General features: G+C 40.9%; 1 protein-coding gene across 2 annotated transcripts in view; it reads right to left on the bottom strand.

Annotated features, from left to right (window-relative positions):
- Window positions 1-589: 589 nt before the first annotated feature.
- The window catches only part of PLD5 (phospholipase D family member 5), a 419,990-nt gene continuing 402,239 nt past the window's right edge, over window positions 590-18,340 (bottom strand). For both annotated transcript variants that reach the window (XM_027564717.1, XM_027564719.1), the window contains 4 exons: window positions 17,987-18,123; window positions 14,061-14,229; window positions 9,153-9,267; window positions 590-1,733 (listed from right to left, as the gene is read on the bottom strand). In XM_027564717.1, the coding sequence (XP_027420518.1) occupies window positions 1,486-1,733; window positions 9,153-9,267; window positions 14,061-14,229; window positions 17,987-18,123 (669 nt within the window). In that variant the 3' untranslated portion in view covers window positions 590-1,485. The remainder of the gene's footprint in view (window positions 1,734-9,152; window positions 9,268-14,060; window positions 14,230-17,986; window positions 18,124-18,340) is intronic.

Genomic DNA, 18,340 nt, shown 5'->3' with positions numbered 1-18,340 from the left:
GCAGGACTCTGTTCCCAGGCCAGGGAGGGTCAGGAGCGACATTAAGGCTAGACGTCCTGAAGGGCACCTGCTCTGGGCTCTAATTAGGCCATGCCTATCTCTAGTGCAACAGTCTCCATTAATATAGGGTTATATATCATACAGTTATGGGCTTCCCAGGTGGCGCAGTGGTGAAGAATCAGCCTGCCAATGCAGGAGATGCAAGAGACATGGGTTCGATCCCTGAATCAGGAAAATCCCCTGCAGTAGGAAATGGCAACCCACTCCAGTATTCTTGCCTGGAAAATTCCATGGACAGAGGAGCCTGGTGGGCTACAGTCCATGGGCTTGAACAGAGTTGGACACAACTGAGCACGCACATTGTATAGATATAAAACAACAACACAAGGACATACTAGAACAATAATCCAATATTTTTGTTTCTTAGTAAAATATGTTAAGCACAGTATTTAAATTGCATTTCTCTGAAAAGCATTTGGTATATTAAATAGCAGAAGATATATTAAATAGCTCTATAAATGTTTGCTGGCATACTCTTAACAGCAAAGGATTATAAAGAAATTAAAATCTACTTTTAAACACCATAAACTTAAACAAAAATGTGAAAAACTACTTTATTCTTATAATGCAGACTGAATAGCTTGCTGGATATTAGCAGGTGGCTACATAATTTTTCTGAGCTTGAGAGAAAGGATACACATTGTTGGCTGTGGTTTTAAAATATCAATTTGGTAGGGAAAAGTGCAGTTGAAAGGTGAAAATTAAAGACTGCTTTTTACATTTTGCATTCATTCTGAACAATTCATACATTTTCAAAAGATACAATCATACTTGGAACTAATGTTTAGGTGAATATAGGAGTGCTATATAACTTTTTGTGAGAAGAGAAAATGATAGAAAATAAAAGCCATGGTATTGGAAAAAATGCAGAAGGAGGCAAAAAGTGTATTTTTCAAGTGTGTTGAAGATGAGCATGAGATGTAAGCTGTTCATGGTTACATGACTATAGAGGTCTTGGAAATGGTTTCCAAGGACAAATACTTGGCTTGATCAGTCCCTTCTCCCGGACAAAATCCTCACGCTCCTCTGCGTCAGCAGTTCTCAGAATGGTGTTAAAGAGCTTACCTCATGCTAAGCTTCCTAAGAATGGACCAGGTGGTCAGCAGAAAAAGTTCTAAAACTAGAAAGGAAGAGGCATCAAAGTCTTAAAATTTGTATGCAAACGTAAAAACTAACCTCCAAGCCAAAATGACATTCTCTGTCAGAAGTAACAAATACAAAAGTCTTAAGTTTAGTGTACACGCGGCTAAGATATTGTTAGTTATTACATGTCGTTCAGAGAATATTTTTGTGTGTGCTTTTCCCCTAAAAAAGACATATTAAATTGTTTTTCTCTCCTCAAGTCTTTGTTTTTGTATACATATATATATATATAAATGTGAAATACAAGATGTCCCGTAAGTTTGTTCATTCAGACTACACACTCTAGGGGTCCTTCCCACTTGCGTTGTACATGGCAGTTTTGTTTGAGGGGAGTCTGAGTCTGAAGAGGCTTGAGCAGTTGGGTTGCTTGGTGGGCTGCAAGGTTCTGGCATAGGGCGAGTACCAGTCCCTCTCAAACACATCCTTGAGTTGCTTAATGATGCTTGTGTTGTTCCTCACGTCTGCTTGGTTGATAACGAGGCCTGTGCCAGCATTCTGGGTGAAGTCATTCCCCACCCAGTCAAAATTTCCTGCAAAAGACAAAGGAAATGAAGGTGAAGAGTTAATATTCCACTGGGGAATATTCTCCATTTAAAGAAATAGAAAGCAGATTCTATTAAAAAAACAAAACACAAACAAACAAAAAACACCCGGGAACAGTGACAGGGAGACTGAATTGTGTTGACAGCTCATAAAAAAATCCAAGAAGGCTTACATATGGCACATTAATATTTGCATATTATTTTGGCATTTTCTTCAGCTTTGCTCAACTTGAAACTGGAAACAGGAAATTTGATGTTCTTTTTTTGGGTAATGTTATTTCTTATTGATGTTCACAAGGTACACTAAATATAACAACATTTAAAATATATAGGAATACACTTAAACATCCTGTGAACATTTCCTCCCTTCTCAAAGAGACACATCTAATCCATATGTACAAATGAGAGGCACTAATTACAATGCTCAGAAGCTTTCACATCAAAGAAAAAGTTGAGGCCAGAGAAGGAGAACCAGTTTTTAACCAAACACACAAAACACTCCTTGCCTGGGCTGTGAGTCAATTCCCAGTCCCAGAATCAGGCTTCTTAGCCCAGGAATCAGGGAAGTTGTTGCAACAGCAGGTGCCCCAGAGTGACTGCTGGTATAGCTGGTGTATTAATTTACTAGGTCTGCTGTAACAAAGTAGAACAGACCGGAGGCTAAATGTCCACAGTTCTGGAGGCTGAAAGTTCAAGGTCAACGTATTGGCAGGTTGGTTCCTTTTGAAGGCTGTGAAAGCAGGGTCTGTTCCAGGCCTCTCTCCTTGGCTTGTAGATGGCCATCTCCTCCCTGTGTCTCCTTACATTGTCTCCTTTCTGCATATATCTCTGTGTCCAAATTTTCCTCTTGCATAAGGACACCAGTCAAACTGGATGAGAAACCACCTAATGAACCTCACCTTAACTTGATATTCTCTGTAAGGACCCTGTCTCCAAATAAAGTCATATTCTGAGGGATTAGGAAGTCAACAGACTAATCTTGAAAGAAGCTGAAAGTAACTGAAAGTGAAAGTAACTCAGTCGTGTCTGACTCTTTGTGATCCCATGGACTGCAGCACACCAGGCTTCCCTGTCCTTCACTATCTCCCAGACTTTGCTCAAATTCATGTCCGTTGAGTCGATGATGCTGTCTAACCATCTCATACCCTGCTGCCCTTCTTCTTTGGTTGCCTTCAATCTTTCCCAGCATCAGGGTCTTTTCCAGTGAGTCAGCTCTTCACATCAGGTGGCTAAAGTATTAGAACTTCAGCTTTACCATCAGTCCTTCCAATGAATATTCAGGGTTGGTTTTCTTTAGCATCAACTAATTTGATCTCCTTGTAGTCCAAGGGACTCTGAAGAGTCTTCTCCAGTACCACAGTTTGAAGGCTCAAAGAGGTGAATAAATTTGCCCAACTTCACATAGTTAAATGGTTTATCCAGGTCTCCTAGACTCCATAAGCTATCTTCAATACCATAAACAAAGCATCATTCTCACCAATAAAAATTTAGCCATGTCAAGACTGACAAAGTTATTTCACAAATTACCACTGTCCTCTTTGGTTCAGAGCTAGTTCCACAAGTGAACTGAAGGCTTTTAAATACATAGGTTGACTTTCCTTTTCCTCAGTGGCTTCTCAGGCATCTTGCAGGAGCATTGGTTGAAAGATGTTGAGATCATGGTCCCTGGGTGTCCTTGACCTAAGGCCCTGCAGCCATCTGTGGGAGAAGCTTCTGGGAGAAGGGACACCCATAGAGAGAGTCAATGTCTGTTCCTCTATAGTTCTCGTTCTTTGGCCCCTCCCCTACTCCCTGGAGCTCATTCACATATCAACTCCCTTTTCTGTATGGCACTGCCTGGAATACTGGAAGGTGATTCCTTCCTCCTCCATTTGACTCCTTAAGTTTATTCCTCTAAGTCAAATATTATCAGCATGGAGAAGGAACTCCCCCCTCTCTCTCTTAATATCTCAGCCTACTCCACACAAACACTACAATGATGCTTTCAATAGCTTCATGATAGACATAACTATGGGGGCTTCCTTAGTGGTCTAGTGGTTAAGAATCTGCCTTGCAATGCAAGGGACACTGGTTCGATCCCTGGTCTGGGAAGAACCCACATACCATGGGGCAACTAAGCCTGTGGGCTACAGCTACTGAGCCCCCTGCAGTAATTGCCAATGCCCACATGCCCAAGAGCCCATGCTCCACAACAAGAGAAGCCACGGCAATGAGAAGCCCACACACCACAGCTAGAGGTTAGCCCCCACTCTCCACAACTAGAAAAAGCCCATGTGTAGCAATGAAGACCCAGCGCAGCCAAAAATAAATAAATAAATGAATATTTTTTTAAAAAGACATACAAGTGAAAGTGAAGTCGCTCATTTGTGTCTGACTTTTTGCGACCCCATGGATTGTAGCCCACGGAATTTTCCAGGCATGGGTAGTGGAGTGGGTTGCCATTTCCTTCTCCAAAAAGACACAACGTTGACTCAATTTTATTGCTATAAATTAGCAAGCTCCTTGCCGAATGGTTTATGACTGTGTTAGGGTCTGCACAGGGACTCCCTTCGCTGTTGGTGTGTTTTGGACCATGTGCTCTCAGACCATGCTCAGGGGCTTAAGTTTTGTGCAAATGCTCAGGCTAGGTAAACATAGGCCTCAGCCTCTAAGGAGAGGATCAGTAGCTACTCTAGGCTTAGAGTTATTCTGGAACCTGTTGGGAGATGGCACCTTCTAGTCATTCTATAAATGAGACTCTAGCATTCTTGCACACTTTTCAAAGACTTCTTGAGAAGACACTAAAATCTCATCTTATGACTTAAGTGCCAGGCATTAGACCAAGGGCAGTAATTTGTTATCTCATAACATTATCTCATTTGATATTCACTGCAGTCCTGTGAGGTGACAATATTAACTTCACTGTATTGATGAGTAAATTAAGGCACAGAAAAGTTTAGTAATCTGTCCAAGGTGGAAGTGAAAAAATTCCACAGTTGATGTTCAAAAGCCAGGTCTAACTCCACAGCCCACACTTAACTTCTGTTTCATGTCACCTCTGATTTGAAAGGCGTACTTGCTTTGTGCTAACTGTGCTCTTCGCCCTAGACTTTGTCAGCTCCCAGGGTTGGTGCATCAGGCCACGCTGAGATCTCTGCTCCATTCATTTGCATATCTCACTGTTTGAAAGAAACATGCATATGCTTTGGGGGCAACGTGGAGCGGGGCAAGATGATGGGAGAGAAGTGACAAGACTTTGAAATCTTATTCTGCAAAATTCAGCTTTTTTCCTTTAATACAAAGGATGGAGCCAAGATTCTGCATCTTTATTGATTCTCAAGAGTTTTAATTAGTCTGTTCTCAGGAATCACAGCCCTAAAGGTCTACGGGGCATTTCTACACTAGGTGATTGTTTTCCTACCTTTCATCTCCTGATGGCTGGGTTAAACCTCAAAATCACATACATGCTTCAGTAATTTTTCAGTTTGGAAGCTGTTTTACCCAGCTGTTTTTGAGACTGCCATTTCAGCTTCTAGAATGCATACTGAGGCCCCAAATGTCAAGAGAGTTGGGGAACTACCCTCAGGAATACCCTGTGAGGGTGCAAATGAACTCACAGGATATAATATGTAAATAATCAAAATCTTTCAAACAACTTTGCCAAGCTTGACTCAAATATACTCTGGAGAATTTAAAGTAGAGATATGATACTGTCTGGGGAGTCTTCTGTAAGCCTTCAGAGCATTTAATGGAACTATAATTCCATGCAAGGTCTTGTGTGGATTTTTCTTTATTCAGCATTCTCAGCAGGTATTTGAGTGACTTTTAAGAGATTTTCAGAATATGCTGATAATTATTTAAATTATCAGTGAATTTTCCCTCTTTATGCTCTTTAAGCATTTTTATATTAGAACTATGCTTCATTCTAGGGAATTAAAATTTTGCTAAGATGCTATGTAGTATATTGGAGAAGACTCTTGAGAGTCCCTTGGGCTGCAAGGAGATCCAACCATTCCATCCTAAAGGATATCAGTCCTGGGTGTTCTTTGGTAGGACAGATGTTGAAGCTGAAACTCGAATACTTTGGCCTCCTGATGCAAAGAACTGACTCATTTGAAAAGACCCTGATGCTGGGAAAGATTGAGGGCAGGAGGAGAAGGGGACGACAGAGGATGAGATGGTTGGATGGCATCACTGACTCGACGGACATGGGTTTGGGTGGACTCCGGGAGTTGGTGATGGACAGGGAGGCCTGGTGTGCTGCAGTTCATGGGGTCACAAAGAATCGGACATGACTGAGCAACTGAACTGAACTGAACTGAAGATGCTATGTGTAAAATGTACTCATTTAAAAATGTATTATAATAAAGAACCACAAAATACACCCCCATAAGTAGAGTCAACCAATCATGATGAAGGAGCAAAGGCAATACAAAAGAGCAAAAACAGTGTTTTCAACAAATGATGTTAGAGGAACTGGGCAGCCACATGTAAAAAAAAGTCTAGACCCAGATCTTATACCCTTCACAAAATGTAACTCAAAATGTGATCATACCTAAATGTAAAATCTGTGTGTGTGTGTGTGTGTGTGTGTGTGTGAAGTCGCTCAGTCGTGTCCAACTCTGCAACCCTGTGGACTGTAGCCTACCAATTATAAAACTCCTAGAAGGGAATGTATGTTTGTCGCTCAGTCATGTCCAACTCTTTGCGACCCTATGGACTATAGCCCATCAGGCTCCTCTGTCCATGGGATTCTCCAGGCAAGAATACTGGAGTGGGTTGCCATTCCCTTCTCCAGAGAAGGTAACATAAAATGGAATATTATTCAGCAGTAAAAAGAAATGAGTTATCAAGCCATGAAATGACATGGAAGCACCTTAAATGCATATCACTACGTGAAAGAAGCCAATCGTAAAAGGCTACACACTATGTGATTGCAACTATATATTTTGAAAAAGACAACACTATGCAGATAGTTAAAAAAAAAATCAGTGGTTGCCAGGATGGTGTAGAAATGAATAGGTGGAGTACATAGGATTTTAGGGCAGCGAAACTACTCTATATAATACTATAATGGCAGATGCATGTCTTTATAACTTATTGAAAGCCACAGAATGTACAGCACAAAGAAAGAACCCTAATGTAAATGATGAACATGTGTCAGTGTAAGTTCATCAGCTGTGACAAATGCAGCACTCTGGTGAGGGATGTTGGCCATGGGGGACACTGTGCACGTGTAGGGATGGGGGTATATAGGAAATCTCTGTGCCTTCTGCACAGTTTTGCTGTGAACCTAAACTTTAAACAAAAACCAAAGTCTATTTTAAAAATGCCTTATAGGGAAACAAGGGAGAGAGTCAGGAATCAGTCTTTGCTAAGAATCTGGTAGACAGAGCAGTGACAGTGTTGGGAGCTTTTCATATATTATCTCATTCAATCCTCATACCACCACCAAAGGGTGGGTGTTCTAATCCCCCTTATTTAAAGATAAGGAAATAGAGGCTTTGCAGAGACTCAGAGAGACTGTGTGATTCTATCATCTTCTGTCTTGTGTCAGGGCTTGAAATCAGAGATTTGTCTGACTCCAACACACTTTCTTAATTCATTATGAAGAGTATTTGGATATAAGCACATGTCACTGCTGAGTGTGCATACAACAATTTACTTTACGTAAACTCTGCAGGTAAAATATTCAGATTTGAGTTCTAATATCCCACTGTGCCCAAAACTTAATCCATCTCTGTGTTTCCTGTTTCCCGATATTGAACCAGAGGTTCCCACTTTGGACTAAACACATCTGAGTCTGCTTATGTCACTTTTTTAAAAAGAAGCTCATTTCATTCTATTCTCCATGCCTCGATGAACAAGAGAAAATCTAAATTATCACACCTTGTGTCACTGAGAGGGACAACATGAACAAAACAATGTTCTCATATTCTAGAACTGGAATGACATACATTTAAAAAAATTCCAATACTCTATTCTACTAATAAGACACACAACTATTCCAAATGGGAAAAGACAGATCATCTCTACACTGACACAGGAGGCAGTGTCTCCAGGGGCCGACGACAGTGACTTCTGAAGGGCTACAGGGGTGAGGGGTCTGGATGCCCGGCATTTGAAACTTAGCTCTAAAATCTTCCCCCTTACATCTGTATGTTTAATTCATTTCATATTTTATGGCCCAATTTCCTTATTTCTAAACTGTAGGTGATTAAAGCTGCCTTCCCTATTGACATTGTTGCTAAGAGAATCAAAGAAAGTAAGGTGCTTTACAAAGTTAAAAGGGCATATTTTCTATTTACTGACTGAATTTGGAAAAAATAATGCAAATTTCATATTCCTTTATTCCACACCTGTGCTTTTCTTTTCTGCTTTGACTCTGCTACTTCATTTGGACATTGTAAAAACCATTCCAGCTATTTTGTGATCTATGCCCCTTCATTTTATAGATAATAACTTCCACCCTGCCTGTGACAGAATGAGTAAAAAGGTTACCCTGGACCCATACAGGCCATGGGAAAGTAGACTAGATTTGACCCCTTAGTAAATAATAAACCAATAACATATTGTTTCTGTGTCTGGAGCTTTATTACCTTAATAATAATAGCTAATATGAATCAGGTATCATCTATGTGTTAGGTGCTGTAATTGTGCAAGGTGCTTTGTACATATTATCCTAATTAAACACCATCCTATGAGGCAGAAACTAGTCAACCCCCTTTTACAGATGAGAGAACTGAGTTTTAGAGAGCTTAAGTAAGTTGTCCAAAGTTAGCTATTTAAAAAATGGCAGGCATAGGATTATTGCACAGACAGTGTTCATTTGGACATCAAATTTCAATGGTCTGCTTCCCTATTACTCATACAGACTGGCTGTGGTATGGTGGGTAGGAAATGAGCTCTGGGTTCATTCTAGTGCCAGGACTGGCCTTTGATGAACCATCGAATTTCCCGCCTATCGAGCTTCCCTGGTAGTTCAGCTGGTAAAGAATCTGCCTGCAATACAGGAGACCCCAGTTCATTTTCTGGGTGGGGAAGATCTGCTGGAGAAGGGCATGGCAACCCACTCCAGTATTCTTACCTGGAGAATCCCACGGACAGAGGAGCCTGGTAGACTACAGTCCATGGGGTCACAATGAGTTGGACACAACTGAGTGACTAAGCACAAAATAAGACAAATGGACCATGGAATTTCTGCAAAACACTTATGAGAAGACATCCTGTATGGTCTCCTGTTCTATGAACCAAGCCACAGATGAGATGTTTGGTTGAAAAGCTCTTTGCCCTCACTCTCTTGTTTCCTGACCTTGGGGCCTCCCATTCACTGGCAGGGGCTTCCTCACCATGGGGTACACCAGAGTGCAGCTGGGTTACCACTAACCTGCATGATCCCCTGAGGAACCTCACAGCCCTGACACCTACCAATATAAGCTGCGCCATCCGTCACCATGTACTTGTTGCGATTTAATCTAGGGAAGGTGTGATTCCTTTGTTCTTTTCTAATGCAAGCATTCTCTCTTTCCAGATCAAAGAATTTCTGTAAGACAATAAATATATAAATAAACAGGTGAATATAGAGAACATTTTTGATTTTGTTCAAACACAAAAAGGTTTCTTATCCAAAGATCAGCAATAGACCTCATACTGAGTTATTAAAACTGCAATCTTGTTACTTCATATAGCTGAAGCTATTTTTGGTCTCAAATCCATATAGGCAACAAGAGAGAAAATGAACATGCTCATCCAGGTCTGTAATTAACGCTTTTAAGCAATAAAATGAACATAAAATTCATTCTTTCAACAGGGAGAAGGCCAGAAGTTGTTTAATTCTTATCATCTTATTCATCAGGGTGCACTGACATTTTAACTATGCCTCAGGGTGCTTTCTGTCAAGCATGCCAATGAACTGATTTCCTACATGCTGCATATCTTATAAGAAGCAGCAAGCCCATGTCAATGACTAGCTGAATTGACTGGGGATTTCTAAAGGTCAAAAAAAGGTTTTGCCCAAAGAACAAATAGTTTCCATCTAAACACCTCCGTCTACAAACTCTTTTAATAAGCAACTAAAAAAAAAAAAAAAAAAAAATCACACCTTCAGGTCCTGAATTTCAATTCTAATGTGATCCAAAAGCAGCACTCTAGTTCAGCTGGAATGGGGATGGGGTGCTAAGAGATGTGAATGACATCTGGAGTGGCTTCAGGAACCTGCTGAAATGGGCAAGTGCTCAGATGAGGCTTAAACTGTGACTGAGTTCACAGAAGACACCATTAAGGTTAGGACCTCAGATCTCCTCCATATTGAAAAACATTGAACATTTTCAAAACTGCATGGAATCTTTCCAGAATGTCTTACAGTTGTAGAATCATGTGTGTTTGAAGGAGAGAAGACGCAGAGAGAAAAAATGATATGATACCTGAAAATGGAGATATCATTATAGTTTCAAAACTGTAAGTGTCAAAATTTGGTTTGGGGAAATAATGAGAGTTGGTTTTTCCTGTTTTTTGCCTGGAAAATCCCATGGACAGAGGACCCTGGTGGGCTACAATCCATGGGGGTTACAAAGAGTTGGACATGACTGAGCATGCACACATACACACAGATTGAGAAAGGAATGATAAGCTAAGCGATCTCTAAGGTCCCTTCCAGCCCTGAAAATTCTAATCTATTTTGTTTTTTTTTTTGGTAGAACCCTTGAGATCAATGGTACACAGGTCTAAATCTACCACCTAAGAATTTTCTATTGCACATTCCAGAGGAAGGTTCTCCTACTGCCATATTACCATGATCACAGGCAATGTAGCCTGGATCACCCTATTTCCTCAGTTCCTATCTTCTGCAAAATCTGTGTCAGATTTGATGGGTTCACATATAGCCTTGGTGGACTCTTCAGATGGACTTAATAACCTGTGAATGCTCTTATGTCATGGTTTTACACTTGTGTGGTCACATGAAACTAATTAACAGCCAGCAATCATTCTGCTTGGATTTTCTATCACAATACCTGTCTGTACAATAGGCTCGTTCCTTCTGAGGAAGATATTACTATAGAATCAAGAAAAATTTGAGAAAGAATAAATTATGCATCCTAATTTAAGTCAGTGATGGCATCACAGCTTAAGGCTTGACTGAGAGCCCATTTCCTCCAGAGAGTTGACAATGACCCAAAAGAGGGAAAACAGATCTTTCTGGGGGACTATAGCAGAAAGTGAAGAGGAACTAAAAAGCCTCTTGATGAAAGTGAAAGTGGAGAGTGAAAAAGTTGGCTTAAAGCTCAACATTCAGAAAACAAAGATCATGGCATCCAGTCCCATTGCTTCATGGGAAATAGATGGGGAAACAGTGGAAACAGTGTCAGCCTTTATTTTTGGGGCTCCAAAATCACTGCAGATGGTGACTGCAGCCATGAAATTAAAAGACACTTACTCCTTGGAAGGAAAGTTATGACCAACCTAGATAGCATATTCAAAAGCAGAGACATTACTTTGCCAACAAAGGTCTGTCTAGTCAAGGCTATGGTTTTTGCAGTGGTCATGTATGGATGTGAGAGTTGGACTGTGAAGAAGGCTGAGCGCCGAAGAATTGATGCTTTTGAATTGTGGTGTTGGAGAAGACTCTTGAGAGTCCCTTGGACTGCAAGGAGATCCAACCAGTCCATTCTGAAGGAGATCAGCCCTGGGATTTCTTTGGAAGGAATGATGCTGAAGCTGAAACTCCAGTATTTTGGCCACCTCATGCGAAGAGTTGACTCATTGGAAAAGACTCTGATGCTGGGAGGGATTGGGGGCAGGAGGAGAAGGGGATGACGGAGGATGAGATGGTTGGATGGCATCACTGACTCGATGGACGTGAGTTTGAATGAACTCCGGGAGTTGGTGATGGACAGGGAGGCCTGGCATGCTGTGATTCATGGGGTCGCAAAGAGTCGGATATGACTGAGCAACTGAACTGAACTGAACTGAAGATGACATCAGAGATCATATTGTATTCACTGACATATTTTTAGACATCTAACATGCTGTAGGTGACAGCAAAGACATTTCAAAAGTGACTTGTTAATTTATTTAAAAAACCTTCATTTAACTAGGAAAGCTTGGTGAGTGCTATGTCTTTCCACGAGCCACCTCATGGATACAAACTCACAAAGCCAGGGGTGAGGGTGCATACTCATCTAAGGATGAGGATTACCAGGCTATCTGCTTTATCAGTGCTCCTAAGCTCCTGAAGACATGCTATGTGCAAGATCCCAACTTTCACTTTTGTTAGAAAAGCTCTTCATCTATTTGTGGTCTTGGCATTGGGGCCATAAGATTCTTTCTCATCTATGCTTATCTTGATGCTTAGAAATGCATGGCCTGGCTTATACAGAGATTGAAGTCTCTGTTTTAAAAAATGTCCAGCAGGAAACTATTAATGTTCGCTTTATTCAAGTAATGTGACCATGAGTGTTCAAAAAGATGAAGCTGAGTAAATACTGTAGAGGTTAAAAATGATGGATTCTACTTTCCTTGCAATTTCTTGTAAGACTTAAATAAGAATCCTTAACATTTCATGCCAGAGATTTCAGCTGACAGTGCCTCAGTGGCAGGCGTGCAGTGGGGTCAGGAAAGGGGTTGGTGGAGACAGCTGAGTGGTTCTGAGAGGAAGTCAAAAGAGGACATTGGAGCAAATGCATCATGTGCCATAGGCCCCAGGTACTCTCTTCTGCCTCTGCTTGTATTACCTTTGTCTTATTTTCTATATTCTGATGCTTTGACATCTGGGGCCTTGCTGAGTATGGAGAGACTGTCTGTCCTTCAGAGAATGAAGGCTACAGGGATTTCACCTCTTCTAGGCCTAATTCATAGGGCTTCCCTTGTGGCTCAGCTGGTAAATAATCCGCCTGCACTGTGGGAGACCTGGGTTTGATTCCTGGATTGCGAAGATCCTCTGGAGAAGGGAAAGGCTACCTATTCCAGTATTCTGACCTGGAGAATTCCATGGACTGTATAGTCCATGGGGTCACAAAGAGTCAGACACGACTGAGCGACTTTCCCTTTAAGGGCCTCCTGTGCACTCCTCCAATATTTCTCTTCCTCTGACTGGCTTTGGGGTATTGAGGCTCAAGGCAGTCTTGGAAGCCATGTATCAAAGTTTACAGTGGAGCCTGTGTCATCTGGGTCCCTGAATGCTTCATGCATGATGCAAAACTTTATTACTTAGAAGAGGTCTCAGTATACATTTGTTGAATGTCCACAGTGGAGGTTGGGGAAAGCTGAGACCTAAAGGATTAGTGGGCATGAATCAGGTAAAGCATGGAGAAGATTGCTGTAGGAGAGGAAAGAGCATGTACAAGGGCCCTGAGGGGAGGATAAGGATGCTACATGTGTGGACCAGAGGAGAGTAAAAGATGAGCTAGAGAGCTAGCATGTTTAGAATCGTATGAATCCTCAACCCTGCCTCCCTCACAGGATGCAGAGTTGGATCAGCACATGACCTGAGGGACCTGGAACAAGGACAGGATCCCAGGCTGGGGAAGTCTGCGCTGGTGCATGTTCCAAGGCTCTGCTGCTCACTATCTTACAAATAAGAACAGTAGATGAAGGAGGAAGTTCAAACAAAATGGAGAGGATGCAACTGAAAGTGTGGATAAAGAGGGCTAGGCTGGTACCAGGAAACTTGGGTTCTAGTCTCCTTTTTTGGGGGGAGATACTTTGCCAACAAAGGTTCGTCTAGTCAAGGCTATGGTTTTTCCTGTGGGCATGTATGGATGTGAGAGTTGGACTGTGAAGAAGGCTGAGCGATGAAGAATTGATGCTTTTGAACTGTGGTGTTGGAGAAGACTCTTGAGAGTCCCTTGGACTGCAAGGAGATCCAACCCGTCCATTCTGAAGGAGATCAGCCCTGGGATTTCTTTGGAAGGAATGATGCTGAAGCTGAAACTCCAGTACTTTGGCCACCTCATGCGAAGAGTTGACTCATTGGAAAAGACTCTGATGCTGGGAGGGATTGGGGGCAGGAGGAGAAGGGGACGACAGAGGATGAGATGGCTGGATGGCATCACTGACTCGATGGATGTGAGTCTGAGTGAACTCTGGGAGTTGGTGATGGACAGGGAGGCCTGGCGTGCTGCGATTCATGGGGTCGCAAAGAGTCGGACACGACTGAGCGACTGAACTGATCTGATCTGATGATTATCTCGAAAAACTACTCAACCTACTTTTTGAGGTATTTTTCACTCTCAAAGACTGTTGTCCTAGTTCTGATTGGAAGCACATGTGTATGCTTATAGCTTTCACAGATGCATGAAGAAAATTAGATTTTAATAGCTCAGTCAATACAATACTTACAACTTTCAAACTGCAGTTGGCTATTTCAGTGCAAATAGCTTTAAGAGATGAAATAAAGTTAAATGTGAGGGGGTCAGTTTCCTTCCAGAAGCTTATAAGGAGTCGAACTTTGACGCTCCGCAGAACTAATGCTTCTCTGATTTTCCCGTCCAAGTCTGGCCAGTAAGTCCTGTAGAAATAATATTCATACAGATAAAATAAAGAAAATTAGTTTGTTTTGGAGGAAAAAAAAATTACTAGACTGCAGAGAACACTGACATTAACTTGATCATTATGTGATCATTTATATTACAGATTAAATCAGCCTCTAATTTATAAATCCTGTAGAAATAATATCCATAAAGGTAAAATAAAAGAAAATTAGTTTGGAGAAAGAAATTTATTAGACTACAGAGAACATTGATATTAACTTGGTCACTATGTGATCATTTATATTATAGATTAGATCAGCCTCTAATCTATAATATAAATACTGTAGAAATAATATCCGTATAGATAAAGAAAATCAGTTACTTTGGGGAAAGAAATTTACTAGACTACAGAGAGCACTGACATTAACTGAATCATTACTTGATCATTTATATTATAGATTAAATCAGCCTCTAATCTATAATATAAATAACCTTGAGGATATGTTGATAAAATGCTCGTCTCCTGGGTTAGAACATTGAGAAATGGTGCTTTAGGCAGGTACGATCCTACCTAAAATGAGGTTTCCTATCAGGGCCTCGGGTTGTGTGGGCTGAGGGCACAGGCATACTGACCACTACCGCATGCCACCCTCACACACCTCCAACTTTACTTGGATATCAGTTCAAATGTGTAAGAAGAATCAACTTTCCATAAGAATTCCAGTTAGGATCCTTGAGCACTCTGTCATCTTCAAATGCTTCTTAAACCTGTCTTCTTTGAAAAGTGCTCCCCAAATGAGATCTTGCTCTGCTTATCCAAGCTTCCCACACTCTTATTTCCAAACTGTCTTGGTCTCTTCTTGCCAAGCCCCTCCACTACTCTGGGACCTTGGAACAGTTTCCCCTGTAGGTTTAGCCTTTTCCCTGAATTCTTAACTTTTTACTTCAACTAAATCTGGACTCTTTCCTAGGCCACAGTTTCTGCTAAAGTCCTGCTGTGTATTTCCCACCACAACCTGTCCACCTGATTTAGGAGCCAGCCTCTGCTCCCCCAGCACACACAGTGCTTCTTTCAGAACTGTAACTTAGTTCTCATGTTAAAAAACAAAAACAATAAGCTTTCCCATGTTAATGACAAATCTCAAATTGCTCTCTCTTTAATCCTGTAATTTGTAGACCTTCTGTTTATTCATACAAATCTTTGCTTAATTCTAGGCCAATTCATTATTTAGAATAATGATATATTATTCAAAACCTTAGCCTGCGAGTAATAATTTTACCTCCAAAGGTCTCCTCTTTATATCTGACCTCAGACTCCTGTCCATCAAGTTCTTTCACTCTCTTATTTGTACCTGCCCTTTCACCTGTGTGGGCTTCCCTGGTGGCTTAGATGCTAAAGAATCTGCCTGCAATGCAGGAGACCTGGGTTCGATCGCTGGGTCAGGAAGATCCCCTGGAAAAAGGAAATGGCAACCCACTCCAGTATTCTTGCTTGGGAAATCCCATGGACGGAAAAGCCTGGTGGGCTACAGTCCATGGGGTCACAAAGAGTCGGACATGACTGAGAAACTAACATGTTCACTTTTCACCTGTGTGGGCCCCAGATCTAAGATCCCTCTACTTTTTCCTGATGCATCAGCTCCTCCTGGTCTCCTTTCCCTGACAGCCTAGTTTCAGTTCTGATTACCTGAAGGATAGTTGCTCCTTTCCCTTCCCTTGTCTTTTTGCAGAATCTAAATCCTAGATCAGTACAGTTATTCCTTTCATGTATTGCTATAGTCATAAAGCTGAGGACTACTGGAAAAAGTCATCTCAACCTTCAGGGTTCTCAATACCATCTGTCAACCTCTATCCTTGTATTGGGTTAGTTCCACCTCCTGTATCTTTTGTAATTATTCTGTTACCCCACCCTAGAGAAACTTGTTCTTTCTTTCATTCACAAAATTGGGGGTCTTGGTCATGGTTCTCCTCAACTTTCTACCCTGATGGCACACACATCCTTATCCCCTTCCCTCTAATTCAGAGGATAAGGTATCCTTCTCCTTCTCCCTTAGCTGTTTTCTTGGCCCTCTGCAGCTGCATTTGGTTAGTCATTCCTTCCTGAGAATAGCCTCATCTTCTCCCTGGAGCCTTCCCTGGTGGCTCAGATGGTAAAGATTCTGCCTGCAATGCAGGAGACTTAGCTTCGATCCCTGGATAGGGAAGATCCCCTTGAGAGGGAATGGCAACCCACTCCAATATGCTTGCCTGGAAAACTCAAGCAACTCTGTCCAAGGAGTCTCAAAGAATGGGATCCTTGACTTTCACTTTTTTCCTTCTCTACCTTCTTCATTTGCGAAAAAAAAAAATGCAAATCTTTCCCATTGAGAGACCTCCTCTTTGACTCTGCATTGCTCTGTGGCTGGTGCACAATCTCTTTCCTCATTATATTTCCAAGATATTTTAGATTATCCATGCTTATGCCTTCCCCCTTGGCTACGAAGGATCTTAATTTTGTTTGTTCAAAGGAACTTCATGAAATGAAGGTTATGTCAATCCTATGAAATTATTATCTCAACCTAATAAGTCATAAACTTAACCTTATTCTCCTTTGGAATAATTGGAAAATCAGGCAAAATCTATTGCTTCAAATTCTTCCCAAAGAGAAGCTGAAGTCTAAAACAAATCTAAAATCAAATAAACAGTAAATGGGCAAAACATGAAATGGAGGGATTGAAAAAATGAAAGTATGTGGGGAAAAAAAATCCATGAATGTTCAAAGGGTGCACAATATTTTAAGCAAAAGTGTCTTAATAATGTGTATCTTGCAGCCTAAAATCCTTTTTGACCTTCATTAGGGGTAATCACTTTCTGGGAGAAACACATCTTTTGCAATTTTAAAGTCATTTGCATAAAGAAATTGTATATTATGCATATGTGAGGTTGGCAATATGAGCAATATTCAAGCAATATAGGGCACATGAAATTACTTAACCTCAGCAAAATAGTTAATTTGAAATTGTAATTTTCCAAATTTAAAAGGTGTCAGGTTGTACTCCTAGAAATGTGCACTTTGGAAATTTTTCCTGGGTTAACTGGATTATTCAAAACATTTACAAGCACCCAAACTCTGCATTCCCAGCAAGAAAGCAAAAGTGGGAAATACTTGGGTCCTAGGGATGCATTTATGCATGCAATGATTTAGGGGCATAAATTCTGCTCCTGTTTATTCCAAGTATTTCCACACTTGCACAGTGATGAATATTAAAAATACTCTGAATTTTAAAATGCTATGTTCCTCTTACAGATGGATGGATTGACTGAGAACATATATATTTTAAGTTTGCTTCTCCTGTAAGTGAAAAAGACAGTATGAAAATTTAGCATTTAAGGAAGACCGACATGAGTACAACAAAGTGATGCCTCTTTTAAAGAAAATCTTGGCAGACCTACTTAGTTTCGGTATGCCCTTCAGGCACATGTCAACTGATAACTTAAAAAAATGTCTTTCTAATAATTTTTAATTTATTTTACTTTTCCAAATAATTTTCAAATCACAACCCAATCTTCAATCTAAAGTTGCTGTCATGCTTATAATGTAAATTACTGAGGTAGTAATTTATGGGATGAGACCCTGAGTCCTTAAAATGGACTGAGGGAGGAGATGCATTCTGGGTGAGCTGCAAATATACACTGAGATGTGAACATGCAACCTTCTGTGACTTGAGAGCATCCCAGTGTCCAGGATGTTTTTCCTGTGGTTCTCAGTTTCGTGCCTTGCCCTGGAGCCCAGGTTCTAAGAACACACTCACTGACCTTTTGGTGCTTGTGCTGGAGATAGGCAGGTAGTCCATGACTGCGATGTACACGTATTGCTTGGCATCATCTATTACACTGTAGATGGCGTCTATGTCAAAGCTTCTGTTTTTAGGGCAAAAGAGTTTGGGAGAATTCTGTGAAGACACAAAATACAAACTTTTAGAGTATTAGTTTTTGACATCCGGGATTTTCTCTTTTTTTGTTGTTATTTAAAAAACATTTTTTTTTATGAATCTTTGCTTTTAGCCAATTTTTGCAAGTCTACTTTCCAGTTCTTTATGAGATTAGACAAATACATTTGCAGTCCTATCAAAGTTCAAGCAAGTAGAAACCAAAGTGTGGTGGAATGAG

This window comes from Bos indicus x Bos taurus, chromosome 16, assembly GCF_003369695.1.
Source record: "Bos indicus x Bos taurus breed Angus x Brahman F1 hybrid chromosome 16, Bos_hybrid_MaternalHap_v2.0, whole genome shotgun sequence".
Lineage (NCBI taxonomy): Eukaryota > Metazoa > Chordata > Mammalia > Artiodactyla > Bovidae > Bos > Bos indicus x Bos taurus.
The sequence above is the reverse complement of the archived record's forward strand: the minus strand, read 5'-3'. Positions and strand labels throughout refer to the sequence as shown.